The sequence below is a fragment of the Gopherus evgoodei genome, chromosome 24, assembly GCF_007399415.2.
Source record: "Gopherus evgoodei ecotype Sinaloan lineage chromosome 24, rGopEvg1_v1.p, whole genome shotgun sequence".
Classification (NCBI taxonomy): domain Eukaryota; kingdom Metazoa; phylum Chordata; order Testudines; family Testudinidae; genus Gopherus; species Gopherus evgoodei.
In genome coordinates, this window is record NC_044345.1 from 9,326,477 (window position 1) to 9,345,521 (window position 19,045).

General features: G+C 56.9%; 1 protein-coding gene across 1 annotated transcript; it reads right to left on the minus strand.

Moving 5' to 3' along the window:
- Positions 1-75: 75 nt before the first annotated feature.
- On the minus strand, positions 76-18,230 carry LOC115639625 (immunoglobulin superfamily member 11-like). The gene is made up of 8 exons (XM_030542611.1): positions 18,217-18,230; positions 16,949-17,190; positions 7,592-7,752; positions 6,127-6,331; positions 4,961-5,128; positions 4,389-4,511; positions 3,352-3,508; positions 76-445 (listed from the first exon to the last, which is right to left on the minus strand). Exons 1-8 carry the CDS (start codon positions 18,228-18,230, stop codon positions 118-120), a joined length of 1,398 nt encoding a protein of 465 aa, XP_030398471.1. The 3' UTR covers positions 76-117.
- Between the last annotated feature and the right edge of the window lie 815 nt (positions 18,231-19,045).

Consider the following 19,045-nt stretch of genomic DNA (forward strand, 5'->3'; position numbering starts at 1 on the left):
GGTGGGAGCAGCTTGCCCCAAGGCTGCTGCCTGTGCACAGAAGCCAATGTACCTGGCCAGGGAGCCCTGGCTGTTGGCATCAGCACCCAAGTTCTGTGCCCATTGGACCCACTGCCCCTAGACCAGGAATCCGGGGTGCTTGGGGGGAAGCGCCTTGGCTGGGGCTGGCTCCTCCTCTGCCTGGCTGCCTGGTAGGGATCCCTCCTTGGAGAGGCTGCTGCTGCTCCTCTTCCTGCCCTGGTGCGCTGCCCATGCTGACTGTCGCAGCCCCCCGGGCGGTGCCGCCTGACTCCCCTCGCCCAGCCCACTCTGGCGGTTGGCATAGGTGGTGTTGGGGGTGGAGCTGGTGAAGATCCAGAGGGGCTTTGCTGCCTGGTTGGCCATGGGGATGTCGCTGGAGAGAGTCTTGGCTACGATCAGACGCCGCGGTGAGAGGCTGTCGACTCTGGGGAGACATTGTGCACAGCAGCATCAGCCTCTGCCCTGGGCGTGACGGCAGCACAGAACCAGCAGGGCCCATTGACTGGGAAGGGCAAACAAGGGACTGGGAGAGGGGTGTGGGGCTGTAGGGGATTGGGTAGGGGCAAGGTGGGGGGCACTGTGATGTACGGGGTGAGGTGGGAGGGTGCTGTGCTGTAGGGGGTGGGGTAGAGGCAAGGTGCGGGGGGTGCTGTGCTGTAGAGGGGCAGGGTAGGGGTGCGGTGGGGGGGTGCTGTGCTGTAGGGGGCAGGGTAGCGGTGCAGTGGGGGGGGTGCTGTCCTGTAGGGGGCACAGTGTGGGGGGATGCTGTGCTGCAGGGAGTGGGGTAGGGGTGCGGTGGGGGGGTGCTATGCTGTAGGGGGCATGGTAGCGGTGCAGTGGGGGGGTGCTGTCCTGTAGGGGGCACAGTGTGGGGCGGGTGCTGTGCTGCAGGGATCAAGGTGGAGGCGGTGTGGGGGGCGCTATGCTGTGGGAGTGGGGTAGGGGTGCGGTGGGGGGGGTGCTGTCCTGTAGGGGGCACAGTGTGGGGCGGGTGCTGTGCTGCAGGGGTCAAGGTGGAGGCGGTGTGGGGGGCGCTGTGCTGTGGGGGGTGGGGTAGGGGGGTGCTGTGCTGCAGGGGCTGGGGTAGAGGCGGGCTGGGGGGGTGCTGTGGGAGTGGGGTAGGGGTGCGGTGGGGGGTGCTGTGCTGTAGGGGGTGGGGTAGGGGTGCGCTGCGCTGCAGGGGTCGGGGTAGAGGCGGGCTGGGGGGGTGCTGTGCTGTGGGGGCGGAGTAGGGGTGCGGTGGGGGGTGCTGTGCTGCAGGGGTCGGGGTAGAGGCGGTGTGGGGGGGCGCTGTGCTGTGGGAATGGGGTAGGGGTGCAGTGGGGGGGTGCTGTGCTGTAGGGGGTGGGGGTGGGGTAGCGGTGCAGTGGGGGTGCTGTGCTGCAGGGGTCGGGGTAGAGGCGGGCTGGGGGGGTGCTGTGGGAGTGGGGTAGGGGTGTGGTGGAGGGTGCTGTGCTGTAGGGGGTGGGGTAGGGGTGCGCTGCGCTGCAGGGGTCGGGGTAGAGGCGGGCTGGGGGGGTGCTGTGCTGTGGGGGCGGAGTAGGGGGGCGGTGGGGGGTGCTGTGCTGCAGGGGTTGGGGTAGAGGCGGTGTGGGGGGCGCTGTGCTGTGGGAATGGGGTAGGGGTGCGGTGGGGGGGTGCTGTGCTGTAGGGGGTGGGGGTGGGGTAGCGGTGCAGTGGGGGTGCTGTGCTGCAGGGGTCAGGGTAGAGGCGGGCCGGGGGGGTGCTGTGCTGTGGGAGTGGGGTAGGGGTGCGGTGGGGGGTGCTGTGCTGTAGGGGGTGGGGGTGGGGTAGCGGTGCGGGGTGCTGTTCTGTAGGGGGCACAGTGGGAGGAGTGCTGTGCTGTAGGGGGTGGGGTGGGGGGCAGGCTCCCCTCCCAGTCAGTGCTGACCCCAGCACCGCACTAAGTCAGGCCCCTTCAGCCCAGCCTGGCCGGCTGCCTGCCAGCGGTGACGCTCCCCCAGCCCTTTTCTCCAGATCTGGCCGTGTTGCAGCTCAGGTCCCTCCGTGTGGCCACCCCGAATTCCCCCTGCTTTTCAGCGGCCCGGCTGCCTCTGCCTCGCTTAGGCTGACCAGACAGCAAAGGTGAAAAATCGAGACAGAGGGTGAGGGGTATTAGGAGCCTATATAAGAAAAAGCCCCAAATATCAGGACACCTGGTCACTCTAGCCTCACTTTCTGGCTTAAACAGCTGTGCCGCAGCCTGTTAAACGGCGTCCGCCCTAAGATCCCTGTTAATCAAACCTGGACTAACCACCCCCACCCTCCCCCGCCGTGGATGGGCTTGCATCACACAACATCCCTCCCCCAGCTCTATTACGGGGACACGTCTTTCAAGGAGCAAGTTAGGGATTAGGGCTGGGGGAAGCGCCTGGAGGTGTGTGGATGAGAATCGCCCGCCTCCGGCCAGCGCCCTGTGCAGCACCTTGTCCCTCCTTCGCTTCAGAGCCATGCTGCCAAGGCTAGACGGCCCTGGCATGATGCCGTCCGAGCTCCTGGATCAGCATCATTGGCACCTCCCACGTGTGCCAAAATCACATCCCCCGCCCTCCCCCTGAAAAAATCACAGCTGCTTCAAACCTGTGAGATTTTTCAAGCAAGCCCCTTTGTGCTTGCTCCCCTCCTGCCCCGTTCATGTGAGGGACGCTCCTTGTGAACACCCGCAAAGCACCCTCATCGGTCACCTCCAAAGCCCTCCATAAAACACTTATCCCCGGCTAAGCTGCTGCTGGGTGGATAGCAGAGCCTGGAGCGCTGACCGGTGTCGTACACCCCTATCAGGCTGTCGGGCGCCAGCCCTGTTGGCTCTTGGCTTATACTTTATACCCCACTTTTGCCCTCTCCTTGTATCCCCCCAATCTCGCTCCCCTAGCACAGTACTGGGGTCATCAATGATTGCAAGGGGAGAGCGCCCCCAATTAAACCCTGCCCTGCTCCCTGCAGATTGGAAGCTTCTCAGGGACGGAGGGGGTGTATTTTTGTTCTGTGCTTGTACAGCGCCTGACACCAAGGGGGCTTGGTCCAGGACTGGGGATCCCAGGTGCTACCATAATACACCTAATAAGTAATGATGATAATAAGATATATTTTAAAATCATCTGTATCAGGTTTTCTTTGTAGATTTTGAGCCATTCGGGGTCACATTTTCCAGCATTTCTACACAACTATAAAGGCCAGAAATTTACTTTTTTGCCTCAGTGAAAGCTAAGCAGTGTCTCCTAAAATCATTGGACTCCGGCTGCTGGGGCTTTAAGAAAAACACATCATGAGACTCACTTGGCAACACAGGGCAGAGGCTGCAAACAGCAGCAGGGAGGTAACTGAGCTCACCTGATCTCATTGTACGAATCCTCCATTTCCTCCTCCGGCCACTTCCGCACACTCTGGTGGTGCAGCCAGAGCACCAGGGCTAGGAGAGCCAGCAGCACCAGCCCCATGGTCAGGGTGACGGTGATGCCTACCGCGATGCCCAGCGTGCCCTGTGGGGCTGAAACACAGCAACAGGAGGTCACCAGCGGCTCGGCGTCCAATTGCTGCCTAGATGGTCGGGTGGCAGGAAAGGCAGATCGTGGTAGCAGGGGGTGCAGCAGACCTGGACTGGCCAAAGCAGATGGCCCCAGTGCTGGATTTGTCAGCAGAAATGGGCGGGAATCAAGTTTTCCACAAGTTTGGAAAAAGTTTCCAGCACAGAACAAAAGTGAACAATTTCCACATTTCCCAGGCAATTAAATTCCAGAACAAAGACACCGTTGGGTTGATCAAAATGTTTCCTTCCAGTTTCGTTATTTTAAAAGGTTTCCTTTTCCCCCTACTACTGTATAAGGAAAGAAATCCTGAAACAAAATGTGGCTTTGAAATGAAAAGTCAAGACGTTCCCATCTGGAAAGGGCCTACCTTGGCCGTCTCCATATTTGCATCATTTCATTTCCCAGAATGAAATCGAATCGAAATTGACACATTTTGCTGTCAACGAATCAGCCCTTTCCGACAGAGAAACCTTCCCACGGCTCCCTTCCGACCAGGCCTGGCCGTTAGCCACAGGGATTTAGAGGCACAGAGATGCTGGCTTTGGGTGCAGACATCTCCCCTCTTAGGGCTTCAGCCCCCAATGAAAGCCGCTCTGCTCTGATCCAGGTTTAGTACCCCAGGGATGGGGCAGGGTACTGTGGGCAGCTGTCTCCAGCGGGCCATGCTTGTGGCATTTGCGCTGGCTTCACAGCTGGGATCAGTTTGGTGTCTGGGTAGCCAATCAGAGGGCTCATTGGGGTCAAGCTCTCCGGTTGGGCGCCGGCACTGATGAATGTCCAATCAGTGCCCAGTGTTTGATGAATGGGATCCACTCCCCTCCCATCCCAGCCCTGACTCACCCAGGCGCACGCGCAGCTGGAGGGTGCAGGAACCAGAGCCTAGCGCGTTGGAGGCCGTGCAGCGGTACAGGCCTGAGGTGGCGGCCGTCAGGTTCTGCAGGGTCAGCAGGGCCCGGCGCGCCTCTGCCCCGCCAGCCGGAGAGCGAGGGGACAAACGAGAGGGAGCAGGTTACACTGGAGCCAGCCCCAGGCCAGCTGGGGGGCCGGGACTAGAACCCAGCTCCCTGGGGGGCCGAGCATGGGGCCTCTGCCATGTGGGCTCAAGGGGACGGCTGCTTAGCCGGTGGTGGGACAAGACTTGTCTCCTCTCTGTGGGTCCAGCCACTAGACACCCCCTCCCACTCCCCACTGGCTGCTTCTGCCAGAAGATGCCCGTCACACGGCATCTGGCAAACTCTGCATGTCTCATGGTAGGTGCAGCACCACGTATGCCACGTTGCCCTGTGTGCACGACATAGGCACCGTGGCATGTGACCCTGGCACAGGTACATGTAGGACTCACGTTCTCGGGGCGAGTCCCTGCTAATGGGACCCAGGTCCCCCTCCATGCCGCACCCACTCCCCCACCCTGCCGTTCCCAGTACCTGTGTAGCTCATCACTAGGGGCTGTGTGTCAGGGGGGATCTTCTCCCAGCTGAAGGTAGGGGTGGGCACGCCTTCCCGCACAGCACACGACAGGTGGACGTCCCCCCCTTCCTCCCTGCTCCCCTCGCTGGAGCACTCGGGGCTGGAGGGGGGCACTGCAGGGACACAGACCAGCCCTGTCAGGGGGACCTGCTATGGACAGGACAGTCCTCCCCTCACACACACACCTGCTCCCCCCAGGGTCCTTGGGCTGCCCAGTGCCCACAGCAGCTACTGAGAGCCCAGGCACTGGGGGTTGTTAGCACTCGTCAGAGAGCTGGGGGGCGGGGGGGTGGGGTGTTGGCCCAGCTACAGACAGAACCACACACTCAGGTATGTACACACACACACACACAGAGCTCAGTGCACACGCACTGTCACACACACACTGCACAGTGAACACAGTCAGTGCACATGACCACACACAGTGCACATGCACTCCCACACACAAGCATATCTATACACACAATACCCAGACAATTCAGCTGAGTGCAAACACTGTGCACACAAACACACACAGCTACACCCTTATGGTACAGACACACCGCTACATGCTCCCACACAGACTTTACTCCCATGTGCACACTTTACACTAAATTTCAGGCTAACACAGATAAGTAACACAGAGGTACACAACGAAGTGTGCACACAACACACACCCAGCCCGCTGCTCAAATGTGTCTGCATGTTCACCCACTGAGATAGGGGCGCACACACACACACACACACACACACACACACCAGCACTCACTCCCAGCCACACTGGGGGACACACACCCCAACCTCCCTTCCCCACTCAGACACACTCACACACCCCAAGATCCAGACAGATACACACCCCTGACCTGAACAGACATACAGACGCACACATACCAAGAACTGCACACACTCAGGCAGACCTACTCACACAACCAGGCCTCCAAGACACTCTCACACAGACACACACACCAAGGGCTACACACACAGACAAACAGATCCACTCCAAGACCTGCACACGCACGAACGCACACACACACACACACACACACACACACTGAGACAAGCACCCAGTAGAGGGATGCTGGGGGGCAGCGGAGGTGAGGTGGGGTTTCTTCCCCATGAGGGCGGGACATACCGAGCACGGTGAGCTGGATGACCCCGATGTTGGGCGTGTCCCTGTCGGGTGGGTTCATGACGCTGCACTGGTACGTCCCGCTATCCGAGCTGCGCGTCTCGTTGAGGAAGATGGTGGCACTCTGGGCGGGTGGGAAGGCGAAGCCCACACGGCCCGTGTACTGGGACAGACTCTCCACCACCTCTCCCTGCTCATAGGCCAGGACCTGGGGTGGAGTGGGAGGGAGGGAAGACCCCACCCATGAGCCAGAGATGCCTCCCCTTGCTCCCTCAGTGAGCACAGGGCCTTTCCATTGCACTCGCAGAGGCAGTGTGGGCCAGTGGGCAAAGCACTGGGCTGGGAGCCAGGAGTGCCTATGTCAAATCCCACTTCTGCCACCAACTAGTTAGGCTAGGTCCATCAATGGCTATTAGCCAAGATGGTCAGGGGGACAACCCCATGCTCTGGGGCTCACTCAATAAGTTCCCTGTTCTGTGCATTCCCTCTGAAGCACCTGGCAGTAGCCCTGTCAGAACCCAGGATACGGGGCTAGCCAGACCATTGCTCTGACCCAGAGTGGCCGTTTGTATGTTCTTATACCTGGAGGGGCTAGTGCCAAGCCCAGTGTCAGCAGGAGCAGGGCTGGGCCTACTGCAGAGGAACTGGCACGGCCCTCGAGGATGAAGCCCAACAGGGGTCTGTTCAAGGGTTCATCCTAGGGGGGTGCTGCCAGGCAGCACCTTCGCCCCAGCACTGCCATCCCCCTCGTGACGGGGAGAGGGGGCTGCTTTTAAAGTCATTCTTTAGGTTGGTGGTCTGAAAAGCGAGGCCAGGCTGTGATCTGCAGTGTGAGAGAGGGGCAATTGGCTCATTGCCCCCTCCATGCAATGCTCCTAAGCGGCTATGCAGCAGTACCCCATGGGGGCGGGGTGGAGCAGAGCGGGGGGTGGGGGAGCAGAACTCCCCCGTGACTCCTTAGTGAGCTCCACCCTGAAATCTGCCCCTTGTTGTTTTATCTGGGCAGCATGCCTGCAGCTGCTGCTCTTATTCCTGTGTGTTGACACCTTGCTAAACTGTTAGCCTCACTAGTATCCTGCAGCAAGGAGTTCCACAGGTTAATGATGCCCCAGTTCTGAGAAGCTGTACAGAGCGCTCACAACAGCTCCTCTCTCTCGCGATGCCTGCAAAACTCTGCCATCTGACAGCAGCTGGTGAACCGGGATGGCAGTTTACTGGGCATCACAAGTTCATTTGACCTTGTGTGTTGATCCCCCCCCCCCACCATTGCTTTCGCGCCCCCTCTCTTCCATTGCTTTCTCACACTTGTTTTGTCTGGCCACCATCCTAGGCTGTGAGGTTTCTGGGCAGGGACAGTGCGCAGCATCCTAGGGCCCCGATCCCAGACTGGGACCTTGATCCCTGACTGTACCGAGGCTAACCGGCCTCCAGCAACGGAAGGGAAGGAAAAGGGCCACGTTCCACCTACCTGCTGGGGGTGGTTTGGCTCCGCCAGCGGGATGACCGTCCAGATGATGTTGAGGCGACTCAGCGAGGCTGAGGTGTAGAAGCTGCAAGGCAGAAGCACGTTCCCTCCCCTCGCCACCTGGATGCTGGCAGCGCCCACGGACACCTTCACCGCGCCCACCGCTGGAAAAGGCACAACGGGTGGAGTCAGCAGGGAGGATCCTGACAATGAAAGCTGGGAGCCTGGCCAAGATTCAGAGCTGGAGGAGTGAAAAACAGACAAGCTCCCGCAGCCGGGATGGCCGCCAGCAGCCAATGCTGACTGACACGGGACAACCAGAGCTGTGTGGCTGTGTCATAAACAGATTGTTAAGGGTTAATGTCTCTTGTACCTGTAAAGGGTTACAAGCAGGGAACGGGACACCTGACCAGAAGATCAATCAGAAGACAAGATACTTTTAAATTTGGGCGGAGGGAAGCTTTTGTGTGTGTTTTTTGTCCATTGTGGGCTCTTCTCTCGGAGGGTCTGAGAGAGACCAGACATTACTACAGGCTCTCTAAGTTTCTTTCTAATAGTAAGTAAAAACAGGCAGTTTAGGTTTTTGATTGTTTTTACTCTTTTTGCAATTGTGGATCTGGCTGGTTAACTTTTATATGTGTAGTTGCTGGGAATATTTTGATTTGTATTGGTACTGGGGGGAAAGTCTCTTTCTGGTGTCTGTAAGCTATAGGACCCTGTAATATTGACATCTTGAAGTTACAGAGCTAATTCTTTACTTTTAACTTCCTTTTATTAAAAGATTTCTTTTTTTTAGAGAACCTGATTGATTAGTTTTTCCTTGTTTCCCTTGTGTTATTCCAGGGGATTGGGATAACTCACCAGGACGGGTGGGGGGGAGACGGGATGGGGAGAGAGAGAATCTCTCTTTGTTTTCCTTGAATCTGTTTGCCTCTTTGTGGAAGGGGAGGGAAATGCTTCTCTGTATGGTGATTTAAGAGGTTGGATCAGTATCTCTCAGGATAGCCCAGGGAGGGGAAGGGTGGGGGAATGGTTTATTTCTCCTTGTTTTAAGAACCCAAGGGGTCTGGGTTCTTGGGGTCCCCGGGGAAGGTTGGGGAGGTCAGAGTGCCCCAAAACACTATATTTTTGGGTGGTGGCAGTGCTATCAGATCTAAGCTGGTAATTAAGCTTAGAGGATTCAGGTGCTAGTATCTCATTTTCTGAACTCTAAAGTTCAGATCTGAGAAAGAATGCTAAGACAGGCTGAAACAGCCAGATCCCACAGAAAGGGCCTGAAACAGCCTCCACCCTCCGGTGTGAGGGCACCTGACACCCCCAGGCAGTGGGTGACGTTGGCACGGCCTAGAGCTGGGCACTGGAACAATTCTAGCATCCGGCCTGTGCCAGTCCAGGATTGTTACCATGAGGACTGTCAAAGTGATCCAGGAACAAAGGGTCCATGTAAAGCTCCATTCCCCGCTGGCCCACGTTAGCCACCCAGTTCCCAGAGACACAGCTCTCACCCGCGCAGGGTCCCCCGGGCAGAGCTGGGCATTACATGGGGCCTAGCAGGACGTGGGGCATATCCCTGGTTGCCGAGGGGAATTTCACCCTGGCTGAATCTTTGCTCCAGCCTGAGGAACCCGGGCGCAGCTGGAGAAACAGCAAGGAAGAGAAAGTCAGGGCTGAGGCTGGGCCCACTGCGGGGAACCCGAACTAGCCCAAGCCTGGCTGGGGGATTCCCAAGCCAGAGCAACCAGGCTGGCCCGAAGCCACACGCAAGGGGCAGCCGGCGCACCACAGATCTGGGGCGTGATTTCTGATCTGAGGAGTTGGAATGAGCCTGGAGCGGCAGACAGTGTGTCTGGCTGGCTTGCACCGGGCAACTATGTTTTGCCAATTCATTTTGCCAAAGAACCATCAATAGTAATTAGTCCCACTCGGTAATTAACATGGATTTGTCTCCTGTCCTGCCTCGATCCCAGCTGGGCTGGGTTAACCCCTTTGGGGCCGGAGGAGCAATTAGGAGCCGTCACACATCAGCTCCAGCCTGCTTGACCCTTTCCAGGCTGGGACTCCCCCCAGCGGGGATCTCAGCTGGATGCAGGAGATGGGGGGGCTGAACAATGGGGCACTGTCCTGCAGTCGAGGGGAGGGGATTGTTGTGGTCACTTGCTCCAGGGAACTGCACAAAGTGGGAACCATCTGCCTGCCCTATTCCCATGCCAGATAATTAATGGAGGCCTGGGAGGGGTGGGACATGACAACTCCTCAGGGTAATTGGCACTAATTAGGAAGCACTGTGCAAGGGCCACGGGACAGGCAGCCACGTCGATGCCATGTCTGAGGGGCCCTGGCCTGGTCACTAAGGTGCCCCTCGGCTAAGACAGCCCCTCCCCAGCACAGTGCAGCCAACACCAGTGCTGGACCCCCAAAGGCGGCCTGGAAGGAGCGGCCCCCCCATGAAAGGTTCCTGTCCATTCCAGGTGGGGGTGATGGAGGCCCCCATGCGAAAGACTACGTGGCCTCATAGCCCTTAGCCCCAAGGATCTTCAAGCACTTCCCAGACAGCTGCACACATGGGGAAGCTTTCTGGCCCCATGTGACAGACGGGGAAGCTGAGGCTCGGAGAAGAGAAAGCAACTTGCCCACAAGCCGGGACTAGAACCCAGACACCCTGAGTGCCCCAGCTGTGCCTTAACCGCTAGTCCACACTTCCCTCCACACGCATGTCCATAAAGGCCACTCCGCTGGGCTTCCAGTCAGCTGGGCTCCCGCCCCTCCCCAGCCCATTGGTCGTCTCCAGCCTCCTGGTGCTCCTGGGCGTGTTGCAGGGAGATGGATTCATGGTTGGCCACACACTCGTGGGGGTGTCATCAACACCCCCTCTCCCTCCCCGTACCAGTGGCCTGGAACAAAGAAGCCTCTCAGCCTAGGAAAAGCCACTGCACCGCAGCACCTCTAAGGCGCCAGGCAGGCATGATGGACGGACCGTGATTTAGCCTAGTAATGCAAGGCAGTTATGGCAGATCTGCCACTTGGAGGGATCAAGGGGTAACTGATATGTGGGAAACTGAGGCACATGGTGATTACGTGAATTGCCCACGGTAACACAAGGGGGTAAGAAAGAGGTGGGAATACAACTCGGGAGTCCAGATCTGTAGTTTGCCCTGCTCTGAGACCCCACTCCCCTCCTCCAGCTGGGAATGGATCCCAGGAGTCCAGGTGCTCAGCCCCTCCCCCACTGCTGCTCTAACCACTAGGCGACTTCCCTCCCAGAGCTGGGACTAGAACCCAGGAATCCTGACTCCCAGCCCTGCCCCTGCTGCTTCTCTAACCACTAGACATGCTGCCCCCTCTGAGAAGTGTTAACAGGCCCTGGACGAATGTTTCATTGCAAATAGCAGTGTCACCCTGCCCAGACTATGAGAATAAGGCAGGAAAATTGAGGACAATCAAAATCTTTGCTCCCACAGTGAATGATTCCCCAGAGAACCAGACACTGGGGATTTGTCTACACTGCAAAGCCTCCGAGCCTAGATCAATTGACTTGGGCTCGCAGGGTGAAACCATAGCACAGACAATCCCTCTCAGGCTGGAGCCTGGGTGCTGGAACCCAGCGAGTGGGGAAAATCTGGAAGCCTCGGCTACCATCCGTCTATGCTGCAGTTTTCAGTCCTGCGCTCAGAGCCCTGCGAGCCCGAGTCTATTGATCTTGGCGACACAGCGCCAGGGGGTTTCTTGGCAGTGCAGACGCACCCAGTGCTTTTATCTATGGACCGTAGCTGGCCCCTATCACTGCAGTGTCTGAGCACCCCACCCTCTGCAATGTATTAACCTTCCCGCGCCCCTGTGTGGCAGGGCCACTATCCCCATTGCACACAGGGGAAACTGAGGTACAGGAAGCTAAGCAACTTACCCCAGGTCACACAAGGAGTCTGCAGCAAAGCAGGGACTAGCACCCAGGTCTCGCAGGCTCTAGCCTGGTGCCTTAACCACTGGGCCAGCTGGGCATAACCAGCCCCTCATCGTGTATTATCCCCACTTGGCACTGGCATCCGAGATAGCATTGTGTGTCAGGCAGCAGCTGCCAGAGGTCTCACTTCTCTGCCCCCCCCACTCCCCCAGGGGCACCCTGTGCCACCCCCTGCTCACGCCCCTTGGAAGCGTTAACCCAGAGCTCCCTCGCAGCTGGCCACATCACCAGGGGGCCGAGGGGAAGAGACAGAGCTCTGTGCAAGTTGCTGCAGGGATCCCTGGCCGTGGGCATGGGGGTGATGGTGGTGAAAGATCTGGGATTGGCACCTAGCTCAGAGACTTCCATTCCATCTCTCTTCCCAGCCCCCAGCCCCCAACACTGACCCCCCCATAGTGGGCAAAACCTCCTCCCTCCAGCCCCCAGGCTGCCCTGCTCACCCCACGGATCACAATCTGCAGGGGCTTCGACCTGAGTAGTGATCAGTGGCTAGAGGCGAATGTGTGAGGTCACCATCCCAGCCAGGAGAGGAATTATCCCCTCTCCCTCGCCCCATCTGGTTCCCTTGTGCCCCCAGCCCCCCAGGGTACCTGACAGGTAGCAGTGGAGAAGCCACAGGCTGGTGGGGATGATGAGGTGGCCATGGGGTCTGGTCCTGTCCCTCGGGGCCATGACTGTGACACTCAGATCAGCACGTCCATCCCATGCTGTGCTCAGCTCCCCGCTGGCTGCCTCGCTCTGTCCGTTCCCTTCTGAACTCGCCTTTAGTCCCCTCCCTCTCCCAAATCCAGGGCATGGCTCAATGGAAATGAGCACAGGCAACGGTGCCCCTGCTTCTCAGTGCAAGCTGCCAGGGCCCAGTTCTCCCAACCCCTCCGCCCCGCCCAACAGGTTGCAGAAAGAGAATAGTGCCAGAGTGGAGCACAGCAGGGGCCCATCTAGCCCAGTATCCTGCCTCCAGGCCACCACCACCATGGAAGAGACCCCAGGATACCCTGCTGCCAGGGAACTTTCCTCCTGACCATCCCCCTGTAGCAGCCACCTCATGAGTCCCTCCCTATAGACCCAGGGCCCTGCCAACGTGGATTTAAGGTGCCAGCACCAGGGTTCTTCAGACCATCCGACCCATCCCCCAGGACCTCAGGGGACGGCCCCCCGGGATGACTTTCCTAAGCTCAGGCCGTTCCTGATCCCCCTGCTGAGGCTGCCAGTGTGGGGGACACTCCGTGCCAGTTGCAAAGGTGTTTTTTGTCGGGGGGGGGCGCTCCTCAGATGTGGAGGTGAAAGGCTTGGCATCCCATTCCCAATTCTCCAGGCCGCACCCTGGCGTATGTGTGTGATGACTCCCCAGGGGTCAGCAGTAGCGTTTGAACCCCTGTGCCCTTCAGCATGGCTGCACATGCCTCTCCCACTGGCAGCGGTAGAAAGCTGTTATCCTGCATCTGGAACTAGATGGAGAAAGGACACATGCTTTACAGCTGTGCGTTCCACCACCCACAGCAGAGAAGCGGGCCTTGTACCACTTTAACTACCCTGCTACCACAGGTGCTGACTTTCCAATGTGCTGGGGGGTACTAGACCCATGGCTATGGCCCAGGCCCTGCCCCTACTCCATGCCTTCCTCCTCGACCCCACCCCCACCCGCCTCTTCCCATCCCTGCCCTGCTCCTGCCTCTTCCCACTCTGTTCCACCCCTCCCCCAAGCACACCGTGTCCTCACTCCTCCCGAGAGCCTCCTGCACACCGTGAAACAGCTGATTGTGGCGGGTGGGAGGTGCTGATTTGTGGGGCCCACTGGCAGGCAGGAGGAGCTGGGGGGAGGGGGAGGTTCTGATAGGGAAGTTGCCCCATTTTTTCCCCATGGATGCTCCAGCCTCGGTGCACCCATGGAGTCAGCGCCTACGCCTGCTACAGTTACAGCAGTTCAGTGTTTGGGTACAAATAAGGCCTAACTGTGACTTGGCCCAACATTTATGAGTGTCCGGATTAGTATTTAGCAAACACTGGAGTAAAAATTCTGGTGTATACTGTGACAGATCCAAACCAGTGGGGTACAGGAGTCTGGTAGAGGGCAAATATACTGGTCACTGGGTGAGTAGTTTTCTGTTCCCTGAGTGACCAGAGCAGGGTCTGCACTAGAGTAGTCAGGAACTTGCTAGAACCAATTAAGGCAGACAGGCTGATTAGAACACCTGCAGCCAATCAAGGCAGGCTAATCAGGGCACCTGGGTTTAAAAAGGAGCTCTCTCCAGTCAGATGGGGAGGAGCCAGAGGAGAGGAAGTGCTTGTGAGGAGCTGGGAGCAAGAGACACAAGGAGCTGAGAGGGAGAGGCTGTACTGCTGGAGGACTGAGGAGTACAAGCGTTATCAGACACCAAGAGGAAGGTCCTGTGGTGAGGATAAAGAAGGTGTTTGGAGGAGGCCTTGGGGAAGTAGCCCACGGAGGTGTAGCTGTCATACAGCTGTTACAAGAGGCACTATAGACAGCTGTGAATCCCTAGGGGCCTGGGCTGGAACCTGGAGTAGAGGGTGGGCCTGGGTTCCCCCCAAACCTCCCAACTCCTGATCAGACACAGGAGAAATTGACCCAGACTGTGGGGGAAGATCACTGAGGTGAGCAAATCTGCCAATAAGTGCAGGACCCACCAAGGTAGAGGAGGAACTTTGTCACAACATGTAACTTTAGTGTTAACTGCCAGCTCTGTGTTCTTGGGGAACCAGGGTGCAGTACCTGGCCTGACTGACTCATGAAGGACACCCCCTGTCCCCCCTGTCCCCCCCCCGCCGCCTCTGCTTAACCAAAGTTGATCAGAAGAAAGACTTACAAAAGGCAATGAAAAGGCCATGGGAGATGCACCTAAACTCCTCCAGCCAAGGGTGAAAGGATTAAGGCAACTCCCCTAGGCTCATTTGCATCAAGGATGGGACAGGGAGCCATCCCCATTAGCACACAGACTGGAGAACAGAGGTTCCAAGGCAAGAACCGCACTGAACTCTGGGACCAGAAGAGCAGGGAAGCAGTGCATGATGGGGGATCTCTGCCCCAGATGTTAATGAGCCCACGCCTGCACGCCCCCAGCTCAGCAGTTATCTGACCAATTCAACTCAAGTCTCTAGAGAACATCCACAGCTGGGATGGGTCGTCCAGAGCTTCACTTTGCAGCAAGGTTCCTCCAGAAGTCAGAAGCAGGATTGAAGACCAAAAGGAGGGGTTTCCAGGGGCTTTTATATTCTCTCTCTTGTGGGTGGAAACCCCTTGGTTCTCCTGTGCAAAATCACAGCAACAAGATGGAGTTTGGAGTCACATGGGCAAGTCACATGTCCATGCATGACTCATTTCTTTACAGGCAGATGCTATTGTTTACATGTTAGTTCCCGGGGAAAGCTCGGATGTGGATTGGCATCTCCCAAAGTTCATTGTCAGTTAAGTGTTTCCTGATTGGGCACTTACTGAGAATAGTCCCCTCTCAAGAAGCTGACCAAACACTTCACTGAGGCTAGGTAGAACCAAAACACGTTGAGATACAAGTATCTAGCCAATATTCCCAACTTCAACCACAAAAATGACACACACTTGCAGATAACATAATCATAACCAGCAAATCATAACCTTTCCATAGACACCTTACTGGACCTCCTTTGTACAAGATCTGGCACGACTATAGGACCTTGGTTGCAACAACGAGCAATATGGTCACAGTTGATGTCAATAACATCACACTGAAGCTGCCTAATTGCATTGTGAGCTCCCTGGAAGGAACACCGCCCATAGCCAGGAAAGAGCAGTTCCTATTGTCTAGCTAGAACAAAACAACTTTGGTACACTCTCTTGTTTGCACATAGACAAATCTAGTGTTCTCCCTTGAACCATTGTTGTTTTCCTACAAAAAAAACCTCCTATCTGTGCTCGAGTCAGTGCTCTGATGCCTGGATCCAACACCTGCATCAGTTCCATTGGGACTACATCTTCTCCTGACTGTGCTGGGGGCTCTGCCTGTCTCCAGCACTCCCGACCCTCAGCTGCCACCACCACCTGGGAACCCCGATCGAGTCAAGCTTCACGGAGTGGTGAGAACCCAGCGCGCGCTCTCTCTCTCTCTCGGTGTAGCCTTCTGACCCTGACTTGTGTCATCACTTATAGTTTTCTAAACCTGACTTTTATAACCAAGTTTCAGTTAGATTTAATATAACTGTTTTATTTGGTTGGTTCCCCTGTGGTTATTACCTGGCAATAAATCACTTTCATGGTTAAGCTGGTTGCTTCTCTCTCTCCCTCCCCGCCCCCTCCCCGGGGTGTTTTTTGGCTTCCCCATTCGCCTTGCAGCAATGCTCCTCATACTTAAGGTAAAGCTCCCTGCAGTGCCCAAAAATCCTGGGGAGTTTGCTCATCAGGTGGGTTACTGCCAGGGCAATTGGAATGTGAAAGTGGGGATAGGGACGTGCTGAACCTGGGACATATGAGGGTGACAGCTTGGAAGTGCTGCTCGACCCAGCCTGCTGAGTCCAGGGACATATAAGGGGCCAGTTTGGGAGCGCTGATTAACCCAGTCCTCTCAGCCGTGCTCTGTTAATGTGTGGGGGTGTTTGGCTGATTCTGGTACTTAGGTCCTGCAGGAGAGCTCCATTGGGAGGGAACTTGCAGAAGGGAGAAGCAGAGCTCCGTATGAGAACACAAGGACACAGGCAGAACACTGACAGAATTACAGAACCCCCCACCCCAGAAAGGAACCCTAATAAATGAGCGTATCTCCAAAGTAATGAGCAAATCTGGTAACATTAGAGCCCGAGTCTCATTTACCCTCCTCTGGTGTGCATGGTAGGTATTACACAGTAATTATAATGAAAAACCAATTATTAGAAAACCTCAGCCCTTAAGAATGCTTTACGTAGGCAGGTAGATAGATCAGCTGATAGGTCAGTGGCTCTCAACCTTTCCAGACTACTGCAGGGCTGCCCAGAGGATTCAGGGGGGCTGGGGACTTCGGCAGCAGGGGGCCCCCACCGCCGAATTCCCAGCACTTCGGTGGCGGGTCCCGGAGCGGAAGGGCCCCCTGCCGCTGAATTGCCGCCAAAGACTCAGAGTGGAAGAAACTCTGGGGCACCTGGAGCAAGTGAAGGACCCGCTCCAGGGGACCTAAAAAACTATCATGGGGGCCCCTGCAGGGCCTGGGGCAAATTGCCCCACTTGTCCCCCCCCTCTGGGCAGCCCTGGACTACTGTACCCCTTTCAGGAGTCTGATTTATCTTGCTGCCTGTCAAGTTTCACCTCATTTAAAGATGACTTGCTTATGAAATCAGACATAGAATCCAAAGTGTCACAGCCACTATTACTGAAATCTTGCTGACTTTCTCGTTTTTACCATATAATTATAAACCAGCTGGAATATAAACATTATACTTACGTTTCAGTGTATAGTGTATCGAGCAGTATAAACATGTCACTGTCTGTATGAAATTGTAGTTTGTACTGACTTCACTAGTCTGTAGTAAAACTATGCAAATATCTGGATGAGCTGATGTGCCCCCAGGAAGATCTCTGCGTACTCCCAAGGGTACGTGTACCCCTGGTTGAGAACCACTGAGAGAGAGCGAGAGGGAAGGGGGTAAGGGGATAGATAGAGGGGTGAAAGGGGATAGACAGATACTGTTGATGTGTATGTGGAGCCCATCAGCCGTCCAGTCCTCTAGTCTACCACTTGTCAATGTTCTTGTTGCCCATTTAAAGGGCCAGCCCCTCCCTAACATGCCTGGCTTTGATGCTAAGGCTGATGTGTTCATTTTTTAACCCAGCTCTCTTGTTTCTACAAGGGAGGTTACAGCCTAGCTGAGGTTCTCAGATTTCCAGGCAGTGACCATAGCTAAAGCACAGAGAAGCAGGACACCTGAGTTCTATTCTCAACACTGCCACTGCCTGCTTGAGTGACCTTCAGTGAGTCGCTGCCCCACTCTGTGCCTCAGTTTCCCCATCTGTGAAATGCAGATAAGGATACTTACTGTCTTTGTAAAGCACTTTGAGCTCTACTGATAAAAGCCAGGGATTATTATTTGTGTATCAGGAGCAGGTCTGGGCTCCAGCTGAGAGGGGGACTGCTGGTACTTGGCGCTGCACAGAGACAGTCCCTGCCCCCAAAGAACTCAATCGAAAAGGCAGGGTGAGATGGTAAACTGAGGCACAAGGCGAGGAAGGGCCTTAGCCCGGTCACACAGCGAGCTGGGACTAGAACCCAGGAGTCCTGAGGACCAGCCCACGCTCCTTCCCTAGCAGTTGCTGGCAGCAGCTCAGTTAAAACATGCAGGAAGCGGTCAGCAGAAGCTGGCTCGTATCCCGGGACCAGCTCTTCTGTGCAAAGCTCCCCGGCTCGGGTAACGTCGGGCCCCTGTTGCTTCAGCCTGGGGCAACCCCCTCGCAGGGTGGGCAGAGCAGCCTGCGGGCCGCCAGAGCCAGGGGCCGGCCAGCCCCGGCGGCGCCGCCCCGATCGCCCGGGAGGAACCGGCTCAGCAGCCGCCTCATGGGCCGCCTGGAGGGACGGGCGAGGATCCTTCAGGGACAGGGGTAAAATTCCAAACCCTTTCTGCAAACGTAGACAGCGAAGGGGACCTTGGCTGATCCAGCCCCTGTGGGGAGGGATTGACACGACTTCCCCCTCGGCTGGGAGTGCTGAGCGCTCACCCTGCCCGGGTCATTCGCTTTACACCCTCTGATAACAGTGCCGAGGGGCGCTGAGGGGTGGGTCTAAACTGGGGTTTTCTGAAGTGCCTAACTGGTCACCATTCATTCATATTATTGCCCCAGCAGGGCCTAGGGACGAGGGGAGATCTGGCCCTCGCTGTGCCAGACACCATGCAGACCCCCACTGAGATCCAGGCCCACCCTGTGCCAGACACCATGCAGACCCCCACTGAGATCCAGGCTCCCACTGTGCCAGACACCATGCAGACCCCCACTGAGATCCACGCCCCCGCTGTGCCAGACACCACGCAGATCCTGACTGAGATCAAGGCCCCCGCTGTGCTGGTCGCCACGTGGACCCCTTCTGAGATCCAGGTACCCGCTGTGCCAGACACCACACGGACCCAGACCGAGATCCAGGCCCCTGCTGTGCCAATCACTACATTACCAGAGGGCAGCGGACAATCCCTGCACCAAAAAACTTACAATCTAAATAACGAACCATCCCCAGGACAGTAAGGAGCCCCAATTCAAAGGGGTTTTAGTGCCTAACTCCCTTTGGCTCTGTTGAAAATCCCAGTCATGATTTCCACCTTGGCTCAGGGCCCGAGTCCCTGTTCCTTGGCTCAGCACATCCCGAAGCAGGACTACATTGGCGTTATGCTCGTGTGAATGATGGTGCTAGGAGAGCGATGGTGCCCATCATTCTGCCTTGCGTGGCTGGGGGAGAACCCAGGGTGGGAGGCAGCGTGTGTGTGTGGGGGGTGGGGATCAGCCCCTGGGGTCTCATTATTAGCCCCAGCAGGGCTCTGCTCCATGATGCTCTGTA

Excerpts from the sequence above, each read along its gene's own strand:
- LOC115639625 (XM_030542611.1), bottom strand. Across the intron at positions 6,332-7,591 it reads AGCCAAACCACCCCCAGCAG|GTCCTGGCCTATGAGCAGGG; the intron begins GTAGGTGGAACG and ends ACTCCACCCCAG. Across the intron at positions 5,129-6,126 it reads CATCCAGCTCACCGTGCTCG|TGCCCCCCTCCAGCCCCGAG; the intron begins GTATGTCCCGCC and ends GTGTCCCTGCAG.